At 33.3% G+C, this 19,686-nt stretch overlaps 1 protein-coding gene across 2 annotated transcripts in view; it reads left to right on the plus strand.

The window, feature by feature from the left end:
- Positions 1–19,676, plus strand: part of LOC144967107 (beta-glucuronidase-like) — a 27,630-nt gene extending 7,954 nt beyond the window's left edge. For both annotated transcript variants that reach the window (XM_078903945.1, XM_078903944.1), the window contains exons 5-13: positions 180–322; positions 1,968–2,155; positions 2,740–2,868; positions 3,532–3,710; positions 5,899–6,045; positions 7,290–7,374; positions 8,423–8,599; positions 9,396–9,531; positions 14,787–19,676. In XM_078903945.1, the coding sequence (XP_078760071.1) occupies positions 180–322; positions 1,968–2,155; positions 2,740–2,868; positions 3,532–3,710; positions 5,899–6,045; positions 7,290–7,374; positions 8,423–8,599; positions 9,396–9,531; positions 14,787–14,971 (1,369 nt within the window). In that variant the 3' untranslated portion in view covers positions 14,972–19,676. The remainder of the gene's footprint in view (positions 1–179; positions 323–1,967; positions 2,156–2,739; positions 2,869–3,531; positions 3,711–5,898; positions 6,046–7,289; positions 7,375–8,422; positions 8,600–9,395; positions 9,532–14,786) is intronic.
- Positions 19,677–19,686: the final 10 nt, after the last annotated feature.

The following is a 19,686-nucleotide window of genomic DNA, read 5'->3' on the forward strand; positions in this document are numbered from 1 at the left end:
TAAAATTGCAAATGTTGTTCTTTTAATCAACTATAATCATATATGAATATATAAACATATGAATGTGTGTGGACATGAAGAAACTGTTTTGATTATTATTAAAATTTTAGATGTCCTTCAAATATATTTAAATTATGTTGATTAAAGAAAAGAAAAAACTCTGAAAACTTTTTTTTTAGATACCCAGCGGGTTATTTTGTTCAAGAGCTCCAGATGGATTTTTTCAACTATGGAGGAATACATAGACACGTGAGGCTGTACACAACTCCATCAAACTACATTGATGATATTACCTTGGTCACAGATGTCAACGATGACAATGGTACAGTTATTGAACATTGAATTGAAATAAAAATGCTTTTAGTTTTGGGTTTTTTGGGTTTACCTTTGTATTTAAAAAAAAAAATTTTTTAATGGTATTTCTGTTTTTGGTTTCATTTGTTTGTTAGTTATTTTAAAAAATAATATTTTAATGAAAATCTTGAAGAAATACTTTTCCTCTCAATATACGTTTTTGCTTTTAGTGTAATCAACAGCTTTCAAAGCAGGGAGGCGGTGGCACTCAGAGAGAGAGAGAGAGAGAGAGAAGAGTGTGTGTGTGTGTGTGTGTGTGTGTGTGTGTTACTTATATGAGTACAACGAACCTCAGAGACAATGGAGTTAAAGGTCAGATCATTGAATGCCAGATGGATGGCTAAAATTGGCAGAATTAATTAATGGGATTTTTATTGACCTTTATGAAATGATTGTTTTATTGGAACTGGGTTGTTGAATCCAAATTTGACACACGTGTCCTCAGTAATTAACTAACACACACAGCATGTTGGACGCGCTGTTTCTCTCTATTTTGCTACCGACACACACAAATTTTCTGGTTCACACAAATTTTCCAGTTCACAATCTCCGTTTCAACGCTCTCTTTGTATCCGGTCGGAAGTGAACCGGAATAATGAATGTGAACTAAATATTTTTCTTCAAATGAAAAGATGAATGAATGCTTAATAGCAAAAGTTTTCTTTCCATTACAACAGTGATTGTTTTTTCTCTTTATTCTTCTTTCTCACATGACAGCTACTACTACTACTACTACTACTACTACTACTACTACTACTACTACTACTACTACTACTACTACTACTACTACTACTACTACTACTACTACTACTACTACAACTACTACTACTACTACTACTACTACTACTACTACTACTACTACTACTACTACTACTACTACTACTACTACCACTACTACTACTACTACTATAACTATTACTTCTTTAAGAATTAACCCAAATAAACGAAAGAATTTTCTTTAAAAATTAACACAATAGCTTCTTGTGTCAAGCACGACACACCCTTTAACAAAGTAGGAATTGTTCTCTTCCTTTCATTTTACAATTAGCTCAGACTGGAGACCATCAATGTGTGTACTCTCTCAAATAATTGTGATTCATTTGTAGCATGAAATAAGGACCTGCTTATTCTATTATAAATTAACTGGGGGGGGGGGGGGGGAGGGATGACATCATTTGACTAAACAGTTGATGTGTCAAATCTGTGTTGTGTTTGTTAATCCAAAGTTTTGTCCAGCTGGTCTATTTTCGCGTGTTCAAAAAGTTCAGACAATTTTTTCACCAGCTATTTACAGGCCTGATAGATCTTTTCAGTCTTGATTTCAGCTCACAACATTGTGAGTAGACCTCACCCTAGTCAACAACACTAATTGTTTCCATGACAGACATGGTCAACCAGATAGAACTGTAAATTGATATTATGTTTCTTCACAAAGAATGAAATGGAATACTCACTTCGAGGCTAATTTCATGGCTAACCCTAACACTCAAGAATATTTGGCAATGTAGGGCTTCAATCACTCTGTTTACAAAATGTACAACTGCTCTGTCCACGGGTACTGCTTAACATAAAAACGGCCAATATTGTAATTGTTGCTATATTCCATCAAACAGGGTATGTTGCCTATAACATCAATGTCACTGGATCGAGCCAGGGACCTAATCTGGTGGAAGTTTTGGATGCATCGGGAATTGTTGTGGCCAAAAAAGTAAACCTCTCTGGTATTCTGAGAATTCCATTTGCTAATTTATGGTGGCCTTACGGCATGAATGCATCTGTTGGGTACATGTATACTCTTCAAGTAAGTATTTGACAGGATTCTATCTAATTTTTTAGCAGTGCAATATAACCTCTAGTAATGGGAAACTTTGAAAAATCCTTTGTTCTTGTGAATCTGAACTTATCAGCATTTGTCTATTTTTGCTATCACAGAAATTAATAATAATAATAATAATAATAATAATAATAATAATAATAATAATAATAATAATAATAATAATAATAATAATAATAATAATAATAATAATAATAATGCTGAAAATTTATATAGCGCTATAACTCTGAGACACCAGACTCTAAGCGCTTAAATTACAAATTACTTTGGCTGAAACATACTCATTTACACACACACAAGCACACACACACACAAACAACACACAACACAAACCAAACCTATCTTGCTTCTCATACCATCTACTAAAATCAAAACAGATATGTTTTAAGCGAACGTTTAAAAATAGACAAAGATTCTTTTTCACAACTTAATCACGAATTAATGACTAATGGTTTATCAATTTTTGTCATGATTTGATTACCCTAACCATTCTGTACAATTGTCAACTAAAAGTAATAATATTCTTAACTGCATTTTTTCTTTTGAATTAGGTAAATGCGAATGGAGATGTATACCGGCTGCCTTTTGGGGTTCGTGTATTGGAAGTTACTGAAGACTCATTTTTAATCAACAACAAAAAGTTTTACTGCAGAGGTTTAGGCAAACATGAGGATTCAGATGTGAGTTGTAAAAAAATACTATGTCATCCCATAATTTACATATCATTTAAGAATAAGGCAGGCATTAGCTTTTAGGTAACATAATATCCACTTATTATGCTCAGACTGTTTTACAAGGGATCCTGATGCAATATCGACATTGAACATATGGGATTAGACATGCAGTCTATAAGGCCCTGCTTTAATTTCTTTTTAATCAGAAACAATGCTATTACCAGTCTGGTACTGATTGTATACTTGACTATGGTAAGAAAATGTGATTGTGAGTAAAGAGATCTTTCCAAGGGTTCAATTTTGCACTGTCCACAGTGGTTCTTTAAGCGACATACAGATTATACATAAAGTGTCATTCATTAGCCATACCTCCAAACCTAAAACTCCAATGATTCTTCGTGCCCATCAAAATTGTGAAAAATACTTGTTACCTTCGATTTGATAGGACTACATAATTTAATTTTATGATCAGTTACAGAGTGGTTGCAATTTTTTTTTAAATCACAAATAGATTTTTATGACAACAAGATATATATGATTGCTCATTTTTTCCTAAAAATTATTCAAGTGTTGAAAACAAAATGGCAATATTTATAACTGGGTTTTGGAGTATTTAAGAGATCTGATTTACTCTGTTACAATAGTTTGTTTCTTTTCTTGTCTCAATAGATTCGAGGAAAGGGCTTGGATTCTGTTGTCATAACCAAAGATTTCAATATGCTTAGGTGGTTAGGTGTCAATTGTTTCCGTACCTCACACTACCCTTACGCAGAGGAAATCATGCAATTTGCTGACAGACAAGGAGTGGCTGTAATTGATGAGTCGCCAGGAGTCGGAATCAAATACCCGTGAGTTTTTCTTAATCATAAATTGATATGTATTCATTCCTCTGATTGCTGGGTGGGGTTCCTGACCTCCCATAGTGGGCAGGGAGGTACTTGCTATGTCTTCTATCACTCTGTGTCTGTTTTCCAATTGCTGTCAGTCTTTGTCTTGGAATGAGATTACTTGGTTTTGTCCTGGCCCTGGCTGGATACCCTAGCTGGGAGTTTTGGGAGATGATATTTTTTTCCTTGTAAATCATCTCTCTGTTATGAACTGTATTATGTTTTTTTACGTGTTATATATAATTTGTAAACATTTGAGTGTATCCCTCTTAGTTGGGACCTGTGCTTGTGTCTGGATGAGACTTTTCGGTGATCTCAAACTAAGTACACTGATAGTGTGCTCTTGGAATCAACATGTGTTTCCTATTTGAACCAATTCCCCTTTGTCTTAATTGTAATTCTATAACTTTTCACTATCACATTTTCTTCCTTTTTACTGGCGCTGATATGACCTTAATGTGTTGCAAGCGCCGTAAAATCCTTAAAAACATAAAAACAAACATTCCTCTGATTGAGGAATTAAAAAGGAGACAAGTAAATTAGGCAAATGGAGAGTCATAAGATGTACCATGACATTGGATATTATTTGCATTTTGTACATTAATTAATTGACACTCTCGAATTTACAAATGTGGACGTGTCAAATTAATGTTAATAGCAAAAATTGTACTACGAATCTTGACTATGACACTTATTTGTGTATTATATGTTTAATAATGGGAAATCGTGATTATATACTCAATATTGTCCAATTAACAATGAATGTTGTTTATATAGCTTTGAAAATTATATGCATGAAAGTGTCACAGAGCATTTTAAGGTTGTTAAAGAAAAGCCTATTAGCTCTTAATCAATACTATACAATACATTAAAAAGTGCTAACTTTTTACCATATAAATTAAAATGGTAAATATGGTTATTTATATATCACATTTCTGTCTTTTCACCATACTCAATGAACTTTTAAAAAGTAACAATAATTAATGAAATGTAAGCTTCAATTTATTGAACGAAGACAAATAATGTCCCCTTTATGAACAAAACATGATGAATGAAAGAAACACTAAAGATGAATGAGAAATATGTGAATGGGGTAGTTAAGTAAATAAACAATAACAATGATTTGATTGTTCTTGTTCATTTACTTTAACTACACCATTCTCAAATTTCTCATTCATCTTGAGTGTTTCTTTCATTCATCGTGTTTTGTTGATTAAGAGGAAACCGGAAACGTCCACATTATCTGTTTTCATTCAATTAATTGAAGCTTTCATTTCATTTCTTATCATGATTTTTTTTCCTTCGAGCTTCAATCAGCAATATTTTTATTATCAATGAACTTCTGAATGCTTTATCTATTCCCCAATCAGCCAATATGAAACCCAATTTCATTTCAGACTTGGATTATTTGCGGCTATGTGGTCTAGTGGTATGACACTCGCTTTCGGATCGGAAGGTCCTGGGTTCGAGCCTCGTGCTCGGCGCATAGTTGAGTCCTTGGAAAAGGCTCTTTACTCACATTCTCTCACCATACTCAGGTGAAAAATGAGTACCTGGCCGTTAATAGCGTTGTCTTTGTCTGAAAAATTGTAATATCATCTAACAGGCGTCATGTCCCGTCCTACATGTTAAATGTTGCTGTTGACCAGGGACCCCTTTTAAAGCACTTTGAGCACATTTAGTGGATATTGCTCTATATAAAGCTCAATTTTTTTTATTTAAAAAAAAAATTAATATAGAACAGATAATACTGATTTTTTAAAAATAATATGAGTAAAAGAAGAAAGACTCATTGCCATTGGATTTACTACACAATTTGTTTTTGCTTTTATTTTTTAGTTGCTTTATTTTTAAATCAGAAAAGTGAGTGGAGCAGGCACTTATGTTGGTAACAACAAGAGATGAAGTGAATAGAAAAGTGCCAGAAGACGGTAGAGAATAAAATTTTCGCCGGTTGATGGGGTTTGATCCACGATAGCTCATACGGTAGAGTCACGCTCTCACCGGCCAGGCGGAGTTATCGTACTAATAAGGTCGCGGGTTCAAACCCCATCAACCGCCGAAAGCTTTTTATTCTCTATTGTCTTCTGGCACTTTTCTATTCACTTCATCTCTTGTTGTTCTCTTTATTTTTAAATCATAATTCTAGAAGTAACATGGGGCCAATTTCCTTGAAACACCACTTGAGTGTGATGAACGAATTAGTTCGTCGAGATAAAAACCACCCATCTGTCATCATGTGGTCTGTTGCTAATGAGCCAGGCAGTCAGTATGAGGAAGCAGTTCCTTATTTCAAGTAAGTTATTTTTGTATGCTCGCTTGGATGTTGTCATATCCTAACTATTAGAATTTGCTATAAGAGCAAGCTTACTGTTTGAATGAACTGGGTGGGGATCCTGACCTTCCAAAGCGGGCAGGGAGGTACATACTGTGTCTTCTATACCCTTATATCTGTTTTCCAACCTGCTTTCTGTCTTTGTCTTGGAATGAGATTACTTGGTTTTTTCCTGGCCCTGGTCGGAGTCCTGGCTGGGAGGGAAACAGTCAAATGCATAGTTATTGTTTTGGGAGATGACATTTTTTTCCTTGTAAATTGTAAATCATCTCTCTGTTATGTATTATTATTATTATATTTATTTTGAATGTATAATGTAAGCATTTGAGTGTATTCCTCTTTGCTGGATTTTGTGCTTGTGTCCAGATGAGACTTATAGTTGATCTCAAACTAAGTACATTGGTGGTATGCTCTTGGAATCTACATCTGATCCCTATTTGTTCCCAGTTCCCCTTTGTCTTCTATTTGTTCCCAGTTCCCCTTTGTCTTACTTTCTCTTGGGTGCTTTTTAATTGTAATTCTAGAACTTTTTACTATCCCACTTTCTTCCTTTTTACTGGCGCTGATATAACCTAAATGAGTTGCAAGCGCCATAAAACCCTTAAAAACAAACAACATGTTTGAATGAATAATGAATTTATGCCTTTAACTAGTTTTTAGTCATCATTAAGTTCAGGATTATGAGAAATTATCTCAAGACCTCAAACTTTAAAGCTTTGCCCCGTTCGTGTCATTTTACAGGGCAACGTTTTTAAATCCTCATTTTCTATGATCTAAATGTTCGGAAAAAACTGTTAAATTTTTAAATACTAACGAAAGAGTGAAAATGGAGAGGCTTCGTATGGGAACAAAACAGACAATGGACGTTTCGGATACAAACCCTTCGTCAGCACAACAATACACAAATTAACGTGTACCCGAAACGTCCATTGTCTGTTTTGTTCCCATACGAAACCTCTCCATTTTCACTCTTTCGTTAGTATTTTACGATCACCGGCTTCAGGCAGCCCTACCGTTTTTCTAAATTTTTAAAGAAACCTTTCTTAATAACATTAGTTCAGTAAATTATATTAAGTGCATTACTTTATCACTGAAACTCATTGAAACTGTAATGAGTCATATCTGTGTTGTATAAATTGTTACTTGTTGTGAATTTATTATTGAGTTTTTATTCATCAAAATGAACCTGTCTTTTTAATCCCCAGGTCTGTTATACAGCACACTAAGAATTTAGATTTGTCCAAGAGACCGGTCACTTTTGTCAGTTCAAAATCTTTTGACGATTTAGTTGTAAGTATAATATTGCCATGACTGAAATTGCCGCTACAAATACAACAACCGATTATACAGGAGTTGTCTGACTGTGTATAAGTTTGTGTGTATGAATTATACATGTCTGTGTTTATATACTCTGAGGAAAGAAAGGCGAGATGGAGGGAGGGGGGAGAAGAGAGAGAGAGGAGGGGGGGAATGCTATTTTTTTAGGATGAGAGGGGAGAATCAAAATTGCACATTATAATGATCAAGCCAAAAGTCAAATCCTTTTAAATTTCAAACATTTGAGTTTGACACACTTTTTAACTCAAAAGTAAAATCGTAATTTGAGGTTTTAATTATCTAGACCGTCATTGTTATTATGATTTTAAATCGTTGTGTTTTTCTTTGATTTCTAAAAGTGATGCATCAACTGCTGACTTTTGACTTGAAATTGATATAAAATTTATTATTGAGAGAAGAATTATTCCAAATAAAACTTATAAAATGACTTTTTATACAGTTTTGGACCTTTATTGAATTTTTGGACCGAGGGCTGGCCCGACCTTGGGAGGGCTATCTCTGAGGTAATGAAATATTCATATTGGTAAAAACTGCATTTTAACACCCCAGTTGTACAGTTTCCTATAAAAATCATTGTAATAGTCAATATATATCAAAATATTAGATAGGATCTAAATTGAAGACGAGATTAGCAACCAATTTTAGTTTCATTCAAAGTGTGAAAACAAAAACAAAAATCCCATTGTTGCGAATTACTCCCCTCTGTTTGCATAATTTAAATGACGTAACATGTTCAATACAAGTTCAGTTTGGTGCAGAGGCACAAAAATTATCCTAAAAGGTGAAGGTCAGGATCATTAATCTTTTGATAAATTAAATGACTTCTTACCTTGACCTTCGATATAAATTGTTTAAATCGATAACACGATTACGTCATAAATTGTCTTTAATGCATTTTAAGCTTGACCAGTTTATTCCTATTAGAGACTACAAAAGGGGATGTTATAATAGGAATTAAAAACCATTAACATTAAATCTTGTTGACGACTGTTTCATCCAGATGCCCTATGTGGATGTGGTGTGCATCAATCGTTACTATGGCTGGTACCACGACACTGGTCATTTAGAAGTGATTGGACAACAGCTGCTTGGACAGTTTGAAGGATTCAGAAAGTTATACAAGAAACCAATAATTCTCACAGAATATGGAGCGGATACAATTCCAGGCCTTCATAGGGTTAGTGGATTATTAAAATATTCCATATTTATCCGTCTGTCAACAGACTGACTTGAAATCAAGAGCAGACAAAATGACTTAATCTATAAAGAATAATTTTTGCCCAAAGAATTTTTTTCCCCATATATTTCATGTCAAAAAATTAACTTCTTTCTTCTTTCAAACATAGCTTTAATTGCTCAGTTTATTACTAGGGTGCTACTTGATTTTAATATATCATGTTAAGTTTACGAAGTTGTACATATTTTCCAGAGAATAACCCAGGAAGTGTCTGAGAAAAATAAGCTGAGTTCTTAAAAGATTATGTGCAATATTTCTGTAGTGTTTATATTAATTCTGTTATCAGGACATTGGAAATAAAAAAGATGAAAGGCTACCACAATTTTTTCTTCATTTAGACCTACTTTTGCCTTGAGATGTCGTTCATGTAACTTATTTTCATTTATAATTTATAGGGCGATTAATTATAATTGTACACATGATTTTTATATACAATGTCATTGATTTTACTTTGTTTTCATTTGTTATTTGAGTTAATTTATGATTTTAATTGGCAATAACCTAAAATATACCTTTGAAATTGGAACTATTTTACTGCAGTCTAAACTTTTGATTTGATCTATTCTAAAAAGAAATAAACTAGGTTGTGATAAATTTTGACATTTAAAATGTATTTGCCGTTTTGATTTTACAAAAGCCATTTAGCATTCCTCTTGCACACATGCACTGTTTTTTACTACACATTCTCAAAAGAGTGTTATATTAAAATTGTTCTTTTTTTTATTCCCTTTTATAGGTGCCAACTTATATCTTTACAGAAGATTATCAAACAGAACTTTTGATAGAGTACCATAAAGTGTTCGATGAAGTTAGATCTAAGTATTTGGTTGGAGAAATGGTATGGAATTTCGCGGACTTTATGACTGCTCAAGGTAAGAAAATAATAAGACACATTCAGATTTTGAACTTGATGTCAGTAAAGTATGATCATTAAAAATCATTGAAGTAGATAACAAACGTTATTGAGGAGATTCTGTATTTGTGTGTGTTTGTATGCATATGGGTGGTGTGTATGTGTGTTTGAGAGAGAGAGAGAGAGAGAGAGAGAGAGAGAGAGAGAGAGAGAGAGAGAGAGAGAGAGAGAGAGAGAGAGAGAGTCTTTGAAAATTTTAATTTCACTACAGCCTGAATATCTTAAATAATTCAAGAAGGGTCTCGGGTGTTTCAGATATTGATTGATTCAACAGTTCTGTATTGATCACATTTATTAGCATTCACCATCCCATATCCCACCCTCATACTCATACATACATGGTGCACTGTAAAGATAATATCCTCTTAGTTCAACATCATGATACTAGACATCATGAGAGAGGCGCCATCTCTCTTACACTGCTGATTAAATTATATAAATGTTCAAACAATTTTAGAACTGTTCTGTTCGAGAGGTAGACACTTTTAATCATTATTACTATTATTATTATTATTATTATTATTATTATTATTATTATTATTATTATTATTATTATTATTAGTATTAGTATTAGTATTAAGCATTTACATATACACAGATTTCTTATAAATAGAGGTTTCTCACTAGGGGACGATTCATGGTTGTTTTGGGCAGACTGATACATTAATTATTGCATCACTGAAATGATTTGGTGTTTTAGCTGAGTAGTAGTAATGCCTAATAGTCTCTCAGAGCGAACAGGACCGTGGAGCAGGAGTTTATACCAGTTTGTGCAGTATTAAATGGACACGTATATTGCCTGGTACCCTTTGTATAGGATGCTAGACTATTTCAAAGCACTTTCCACCAAATCTAGCACACTTTGTTACCAAAATACTTTTAGGTACTTTATGCGGCTATGTGGTCTAGTGGTATGACACTCGCTTTCGGATCGGAAGGTCCTGGGTTCGAGCCTAGCGCTCAGCGCATAGTTGAGTCCTTGGCTAAGACTCTTTACTCACATTCTCTCACCGTACTCAGGTGTAAAATGAGTACCTGGCCGTTAACAGCGTTGTCTTTGTCTGAAAAATTGTAATATCGCCTAACAGGCGTCATGTCCCGTCCTACATGTTAAATGTTGCTGTTGACCAGGGGTCCCTTGTAAAGCGCTTTGAGCACGTTAAGTGGATATTGCGCTATATAAAAAGCTCAATTTCTTTTAGGTGAATAAAGGGGTAAAAAAAAAATTGAACTGAACCAGAGACTAATTCCGACCCCTTTATTTGTGAGGCCAGTGCTCTCTCAATTTAGTTATCTCCCCTTACAAGCTTCAAGTGCTGGATTTGAATTCCTGATTCCAGTCTCTTCGAATGTGTTAATTATTTTATTGCAATCGATTTTTTAAACCCAAAAGTGACTCAGAAGTTGGCCCTGTCGCATTAAGACCCTCAATGAAGTATGATAATAGATCTCTGTGATTTTGATTTATGAGTATGAAAGTATTTAGTTGCAGACCATTTCTAACCCACTGACTTAATCCAGTGGGATGCAGAGAATGCCAAAAAGTGGATCTAAAGTTTAGATGATAAAAAAAGACATTTTAGTTTTGGGCACCTTATGAAACATATTCATTTTCCCCAATAAAGCATTCTAATTAAACCCTAATTTCATATATATTTTTTTGGCCATAAATTTAATTCTCGGCCAGTTACGCTGACATAATAACCTTTTGAGAAAAAGGTCACATTGTGACAAAACTAGAAACGCATTGGATATTATATAAGGTAGGGGGCCAGATTTTCGACACGGATCCTAAAGTCGACACTCCTAGAGAGCCTGCTTTCAAACCTGTTTTTCACCAAAATTTATGTTATCGGACATAATAACAATGATATCATCTTAACCGCCGAAAAATTTTCTTTCTGTTTCATCTACTTTTTTAATAATAAATGGATGGACAATTTTATTTTTTCATGCGTAAACTTACAGTTCACGAAATCCGCTTCAACACCTGCCAATTTGTAAAATTTTAAGGGATGGCCCTAATTTCAACACCCTCCAGGAAAAGTCGGTGTTTTTGAGATTTGTTAAAAATAAGAATACATATTTGATAAGGACAAACTATCTCATGATTTATCATTTTGGTGAGGTAAAATATAATATTAATATATTGAAATAAGACTGAGAGAAAAGAGCTGTGGACCTTTTACCTAAGTAAGATACGCCATTGCATGTGTAGAACTCGTGATGTAGGTGTCGAAATTAGGGCCACCCTCAGAAAAAAATTACACACCTCAAAAAATTAAAATTGCAAGCATAAATGGAAAGGTAGGATATATTAATTTATCTGACATTAAAGAAAAATCATTTATCTATTTGACGGTACAAACCACGTGTCAATAGCTTGAAAACAAACCGAGCAGCAAGGTTTTAAACAAGGTCACATGGTGTCGAAATTCGGGCCCCCTACCTTATAGATATATGAATGTTATGTCCAGGGACGGCTGGTAATAATGGGCAGGGTGGGCAAATACCAGCCTGTTTTTTCAAGTTATATGCTGTATTACCAGGTCCGAAATAATCAAATTTAAATTAGATAATTTCAAAAGTTACTACTTAAAATTGATACTTCGTACTGAAATCAATTTGTGTGTATCTTTGATAGATTGCGAATCACCATGCACCCCGTAATGCATAAACCAGGATGCGCTCCTGTTCTTTTTATCACCCCCCCCCCCCCCCCAACCACTCCACTCCACTCCGCCCACATCGTCATCTCATCGTCACGTCGCCTGACGGTGATTTTGCTGTCTGGCCTCTCTAGTACTAGGTCGGGCTAATTCAAATGAGCCCACCTTATTAACCAGTGTACACTAAATAGAGATTTTGGCAAACGAACTTTTTCTTATTTATTGCCTTACTTGTGCTGTGAAGGTTCCAGTATTGAATTAAATTTATTAATTTACTAATATTATATCAATTTAGTATTAGTTTGTGTTGTTTTAATATATTTGTTTATCCATTTAAATTATTTCTTTTTTTTTCCCTCGTTTTCTTTAGTGTTTCTCAAAACTCATTTATTTAAATTGTTTTCTTATTTGTTTGTTGTTGTTGTTGTTGTTTTTTGTTGTTGTTTTTTGTTTTGTTTTTTAACAAATTAATTTGTTAATTCTTTTTTTTTATTATTCTTAAAGTAATTACCGCAGTATTTTTATTGCCAGACTAAATAATTTTGCAAAACAATGTAATTTTCTATTGTATTCCCTCTAATAAAACAAAACACTTTTATTCAAAAGTCACGACTAAATAAATATATAAAATACAACCACCATTTTGGTTTTCTCAACAATTGAATTAGTATACGAGAAATACTCTTCTGAGTAAGGAGATAGTTGAATTCTAAGTTATAGAGGAAATAAATACCTTTAAAGGAAGGGTGGGCAGATTCCGTACTTGCCCGTCCTGAAGCTAATACACACATAAGATGGTTCGCGATGAAGAGGCGGGAAGCAAGGGATTGGTTGGGTAAGGAGCAAAGATAACACGGTAATTATTGTGACGATAGTCAAACGAATACATGAGGAGAGATTGGTAACATTATTTTGTCTTAATTATATTGTATGAAGTATTGGCGAAAGCCTAATATTAAATAAACGTTGTTTTTGTTTGTCTTATTTTGATTATGGAACTGATACTGATACTTGTCATAGCAGACCTGCCTACTTTAGATAGGAAAATAAAAATCGTAGTTTTCAGGGCTAATAAAATCGTAGATATTTTAACTACCCTTTAAAAAAATCACCGGAATTTTCGTCTGTTTTGATAGATATCAAATTTTTAAAAACGAGAAAAAATAATTGGAAACGTAATAATGATGGTGATGGTGGTATAGTGGTAGCGGTGGTGGTAGTAGTAATGATGATGGTAATATTATTATTATATATTATTATTTATTATTATTATTATTATTATTATTATTATTTATTATTATTATTATTATTATTATTATTATTATTATTATTATTATTATTATTATTTTATTATTATTATTATTATTATTATTATTAATATTTTTATTATTATTATTATTATTATTATTATTATTATTATTATTATATTATTATTATCATTGTATATTATTATTGTACGTATTGGTGGTATTACTATTGTTGTATTTTTTTTGGTGGTTATTAATGGTATCAGTTTATTGTTTGGTCCCATTTGCCATTATTTTCCACTTTCATGTATGTGGTCATCAAATTGTATGATTAATTGGCGAAAGCCTAAGATTGAATAAATTTTGTAATATCGTATGGTAACCATCATTGTCGACGACATCGTCGTTGTCATCATAATCATCATCATCATCATCATCATCATCATCATCATCATCATCATCATTAACAACAACAACAACAACAACAACAATATTAACAACAAGTACAACAATAGCAATAAAAACAATATCAACATCATCATACAATTTCCGTCATCGTCTCCACAACTATCATTCTAACCAACAGCACCACCAAAACCACTACCATAATTACCCCTCACCGCCTCGTCTTCCTCCTCCTCCTCCACCACCACCACCACCGCTACCACTATTCCAACCACTACCACCACCGGCACAATCATTCTGACCACCAAGACAGCAGTAAAAATTATGCAATTTGAGCTCTGAATGAAACTCGAGTCATATCGCTGTTGTTGCTTCTCCATGAAAACTTTAAGGTTACTACGTACTACTGAAAACCAGAAATATGTAAAAGCAAATTAATATCGCCGTTGAGGGATTAAAGCATCTCTTTAATTTTTCGAGTGAAGGAAATGGACTTGTATTGTCAAGGTGTTGTCGCATTATGTCTCGTCGCTTTATTTTTTAGTTGTATTCTCTTTCGTGATTCATTTTTGATTACGTTTGGAAGAATTAAAATCTACTGGTATTGTCATTTCATTGTGAATGTGATTATTGGTGGTTGGAATATTTTTTGTTTAAAGGCGAAAAAAAAAATCAAAAAAAATTTTTATTTAAAAAAAAAAAAAAATCAAAATAATAATAAAAAATATAATATAAATATATATCATATATATATATATATATATATATATATATATATATATATATATATATATATATATATATATATATATATATGACCGAATCCTCTTTGCCCCACCACTGTAAATAGGCTAGAACCGCCACTGGTTATGTCTTATTTATTCTCTGTGCAGATGTGAGACGAGTTGTTGGAAATAAAAAGGGGATTTTGACACGCCAAAGACAGCCTAAAGCAGCTGCCTATGTGCTGAGGGAGCGGTATCATGCCATCAGAGAAGGAAGGGACACCACTGCCCTGTATCGCAATGACTTGAAATATACTACTAACCCGCACACATATCAAAATCCACTGTATTGAGCCACTTCGATTTTAAATCAAATTTTATTTGTTAAATTTATAAATAATCGCACTCCTTAAATCCTTTTTCATCACTAGTTTCTGGTGAGTTGTCTTTTCATATTTGACATGTTAATACAGTGCAGCTGTAAAAGTATGTTTGTGTCACTTTATCACTTTTTAATTTCTGATTTTTGATTTTATTAACACTTATCACTTGGTCAAAATAGATCACATAATTTTTTTTAGTTCTTATATTGATAAGTTGACGAATCTCTTACAATGTTAATAATTGTGACAAGAATGTTGCATGCAGCTGAATTTAAACATTTTTGTTCTTTATTTTTTTACTTTAAAGCTTTTTTTGTATTTCCTAAGTAATTTTACTGCCAATCTCAAATATATTGGACTTATTCTCTTTGCAACAATTGTTTACAGATCCAGTAAAAAATACCTACAAATATTCAAATTCATTTGAATGAATTTTAAAAGAAAATAAATAAATAAATAATCAGAGAATTGGGTAAGCCATTTAAGTTTGTTGTCAAATAGACATGGCATTTATTGATTATGAAAACTCAAAACAGATATCAAAGTGTGAATATTTATTTTGATTCATTGTTCGTCTCTATTTACAGAAATGAATAATGGACATTAGAAAATACAACATCAGAAATTAGTTAAATTTCTGACAACTAGTGGCAAAACAGAATAGACACTTTTATACTTATTGTATGAACAAATGCTAAAAAGGATATTCAATATGCAACTTACAATGTGTTAAGTAGAGATTTGATTCCATATGGTGTGCCAGAGGGGAAAAAAGTTAAAGTCTAGTAAATACACTCCACTCTATCAGCAACATGAAAAAAACTCTTACTCTCTATTGTGCCATATAATCACCGACCAATAAATAGATTTGAAATCCTAAGCTTCTTAAGTTTAATATATTAAACGGGAGTGTCTATTTACACTGTAACCGGGCATATAGTCTCAGAATCTATGTACAAAGTAAAAGGGTTACCTTACTTAATGGTGCACTTTAACTATTTTACTCCCTACATGACCTTGACTTCTTTCATCCCTCTCTTTTATGGGTGCAAGATTTCCGGTTTTTGAAATTGATTTAAATTTATTTCCGGCGTCTAGATCACCCTGAGATAATACTGTTTTGATACAGCAGGTCACATTTCAGAATAAGTTTCAGGCTTTTTGGATTTGTTGGAAATGGATTTCCGGCTTTTTTGGCCCAACCTACTTGCATCCATGCTCTCTTTTGTATATTACTAGCGGAACATAAGCAGTAAAGCTATAATAAGATACCAGAGCAGTTCGATACTCAAGATACTTTGTTTTGAAATCAAGACACGGAGTATTAAAACGAACTGTATTGCTTTCAAACCAAGAGATATCCAATCATGAACAACTAAGTCTAAAAACCTGAAACATTTAAAACGCTTGCTTTACCAAAGGTGTCAAACAAATAATTGTCAGTAATACCCCAACTATCACACTAGCCAGCCTGATAACTCGTAATGCTCAGTTTACAATAATGTACCGCTTTGCATCAAATGCTCATTTTTACCCATGTTATGTTCTTCATTAGACATACATTACTTGATGTCTCGGTTTTTAATTGAATAGTCTAGTGAGAACAATGCAGAAAGTTTTCGTTTTACCATGAGATAGGAAGGGTAAGGGATGACATGACACCTTAGTGTGTAAAGCAGGGGGTATGGGAAAAGATGAAAGAAACAATGGGTCACCACCTGATGATGTAGTACACGTAACAGTGACATTGATATAATAATTGGTTCAGGGTTATCGTTATATAGAGTTTGAACTGTATTATATTGAAAAGATATTTTAAATAGTTATTTTTGGGATGATTTTGTTCATTACTTAATAATGATTCAGAGCTGTCATCAGTATCTGTTATGGAAAATTGCATTGCTAACATAAAGGATTGGATGAAACTAAACAAACTTAAATTTAATGATGACAAGACGGAAATGATAATTTTTGGAAATAGGTATCAACTCTCAAAAATATCTACAAATGAGATTCTAGTGGGTGAAAATGCTATTAAACCTAGTTCTTGTGTGAGAAATCTTGGGGTGTATTTAGATCAAGGGTTATCCATGGAAGATCATGTTAAAAAAATATGCCAATGTTGTAACTATCACATTAGAAACATTGGAAGAATCAGACATTATATTGATGAAGATATTACAAAGATGCTTGTTAATTCGTTTATTACTAGCAGATTAGATTATTGCAATTCCCTTCTCATTGGCTGTCAAAGTAGATTAATTCATCAACTACAAAAAATTCAAAATAAAGCGGCTAGACTTATAAAATTAACGAAAAAAAAAAGATCATATAACACCAGTTCTCCAGGAATTGCACTGGCTTCCTGTGAAGTATAGGATAGAATTTAAAATATTGTGCTATGATTTTAGATGTCTGGATGGATTGGCACCTGAATATTTGCAGGAACTGATTAAAAAATATGAACCCACTCGAAATTTAAGATCATCTCAGTCCCAACTTCTAAAAGTTACCACCTCAAAATCCACTTTCGGTGAGAACGCCTTTTCATTCATAGCTCCACGCCTATGGAACGCACTTAGTCCTCGGACAAAGTCCTGCGAAAATTTAACATCTTTCAGGAAATGTCTGAAGACTGAGTTGTTCCGCGAGGCTTATTTCTCATAAAATAGATGTTGCTTTGATTTTTGTTTTTTTGTATGCATGCTTATTATGTATCATGTAGTGTCGTGATTTTTAATTTTGTTGTTTTTAAACATTTTTATATTTATTTTTATTATGTAAAGCGCCGCAGAGCACGATTGACGTGGATGTTTGGGCGCTATATAAATTCATTATTTACTATTTTACTATTTACTATTTGTCGTTATATAGAGTTTGAACTGTATTATATTGAAAAGATATTTTATTTAAATAGTTATTTTTGGGATGATTTTGTTCCGGCCATATATGTAACTCTCTTATATAAGTAGTAAAGTAGTCCTTCAGAGCCATTAGGCCCATGGAGCTGGAGTTTATCCCAGTTTCTATAGCGTTAAACAATGCTTGTTATCCTTTGGATATGACGCTAGTTTATCACAAAGTATTTTCCACCAGATCTAACAGACCCAGCTTCCCATTCACTGCTGGGTAGACAGGGGGATCAGAAAAAAATCCTGACTGCACCTGGGATCGATCTATGTCCCTTTGCATGTAAGGTCAGCTGAGCTATCAAGACCCCCATAATAAAAATTGTATACTCCTTGCAAACATCCATATGTGTCCCATTGTATTAATCTGGTTTTATGTCGGAATCGACAAGCTCAGATGAGGAAAATTGAGTTTTAAAGTCAAAATGACCAGAACTAGAGAATTTTAGGATTTTGAAATTTAGAAAACAATTTACTCACTTCAAATAGGTCGTTGTTGTTGTTATTGTTATTATTATTATTATATTAGCATTAGACATTGTTAGCAACTAAACCTGTTCGGGGGCAGGGAGGTACATGCTGTGTCTTCTATCCCCCCATACCCGTTTCCCAATTGTTTCCTGTCATTGTCTTGGAATGAGATTACTTAGTTTTGTCCTGATCCTTGCCGGAGCTCCTTGGCTGGGAGGGAAACAGTCGAATGTATAGTTATAGTTTTGGGAGATGATATTTTTTTCCTTGTAAATCATCTCTCTATTATGCATTGTATTATGTTGAGTTTACATATTATATTAAATGATTGGTAAACATTTGAGTGTATTCCTCTTAGATGGGACCTGTGCTTGTGTCTGGATGAGACTTTTAGGTGATCTCAAACTAAGTGCATTGGTGGTCTGCTCTTGGAATCTACATCTGATCCCTCTTTGTTCCCAGTTCCCCTATGTCTTACTTTTTCTTGGGTGCTTTTATTGTAATTCTATAACTTTTTACTATCCCATTTTCTTCCTTTTTACTGGCGCTGATATAACCTAAATGTGTTGCAAGCGCCGTAAAACCCTTAAAAACAAACAAACAAACATAAACCTGTTCGGCAAATATCCTGGTGAGACTGTGATTTTTGCATCAGACCAGATATCTATATATAAATATATATTGATCTGTGCTTTATTCAAGCTTATCTTTACCCCCCCCCCCCCAACCTTAATGACCCATGTTTTTCAGGTTCCTAACCTCCCATAGTGGGCAGGGAGGTCACTAAGAGTGTCTTCTATATCTGTTTTCCATCTTGCTTTTTGTCTTTGTTTTTGTTTTGTCATAGTCTTTGGCTGGGAGGGAAACTAAATGTATTTGGGAAATGTTTTTTTTTCATTGTAAATCATCTCTCTGTTACTGTTATGTATTAATATATTTGTTGTTTTGAGTATAATGAAAGCATTTTAGTGTGTTCCTCTTTGTCGGATGGTATGCTCTTGGAATCCACATGTCCCCTATTTGTACCATTCCCCTTTGTTTTAATTTTCTTGAGTGCTTTTAATTGTAAATCTAGAATTTTTTGTCTATTCCATTTTCTTCCTTTTTATTTTTACAGGCGCTGAAATGATCTAAATGTGTCATGTTGCAAGTCCCATAAAACCTTTTAAGACAAAAACAAACGACTCATATTTTACATGTGTGGAGTGTATCAACCAATACAAAATTAAATTTCCTGATCATAACACTTTTAGACAAGTTTTAAAAAGAAAGAATAAACCAAAACCAAAAGAAAACTCAAGGTAG

The sequence above is a fragment of the Berghia stephanieae genome, chromosome 3 (genome assembly GCF_034508935.2).
Source record: "Berghia stephanieae isolate SIO BIC M18660-M18661 chromosome 3, UCSD_Bste_1.3, whole genome shotgun sequence".
NCBI classification, from domain to species: Eukaryota; Metazoa; Mollusca; class Gastropoda; order Nudibranchia; family Aeolidiidae; genus Berghia; species Berghia stephanieae.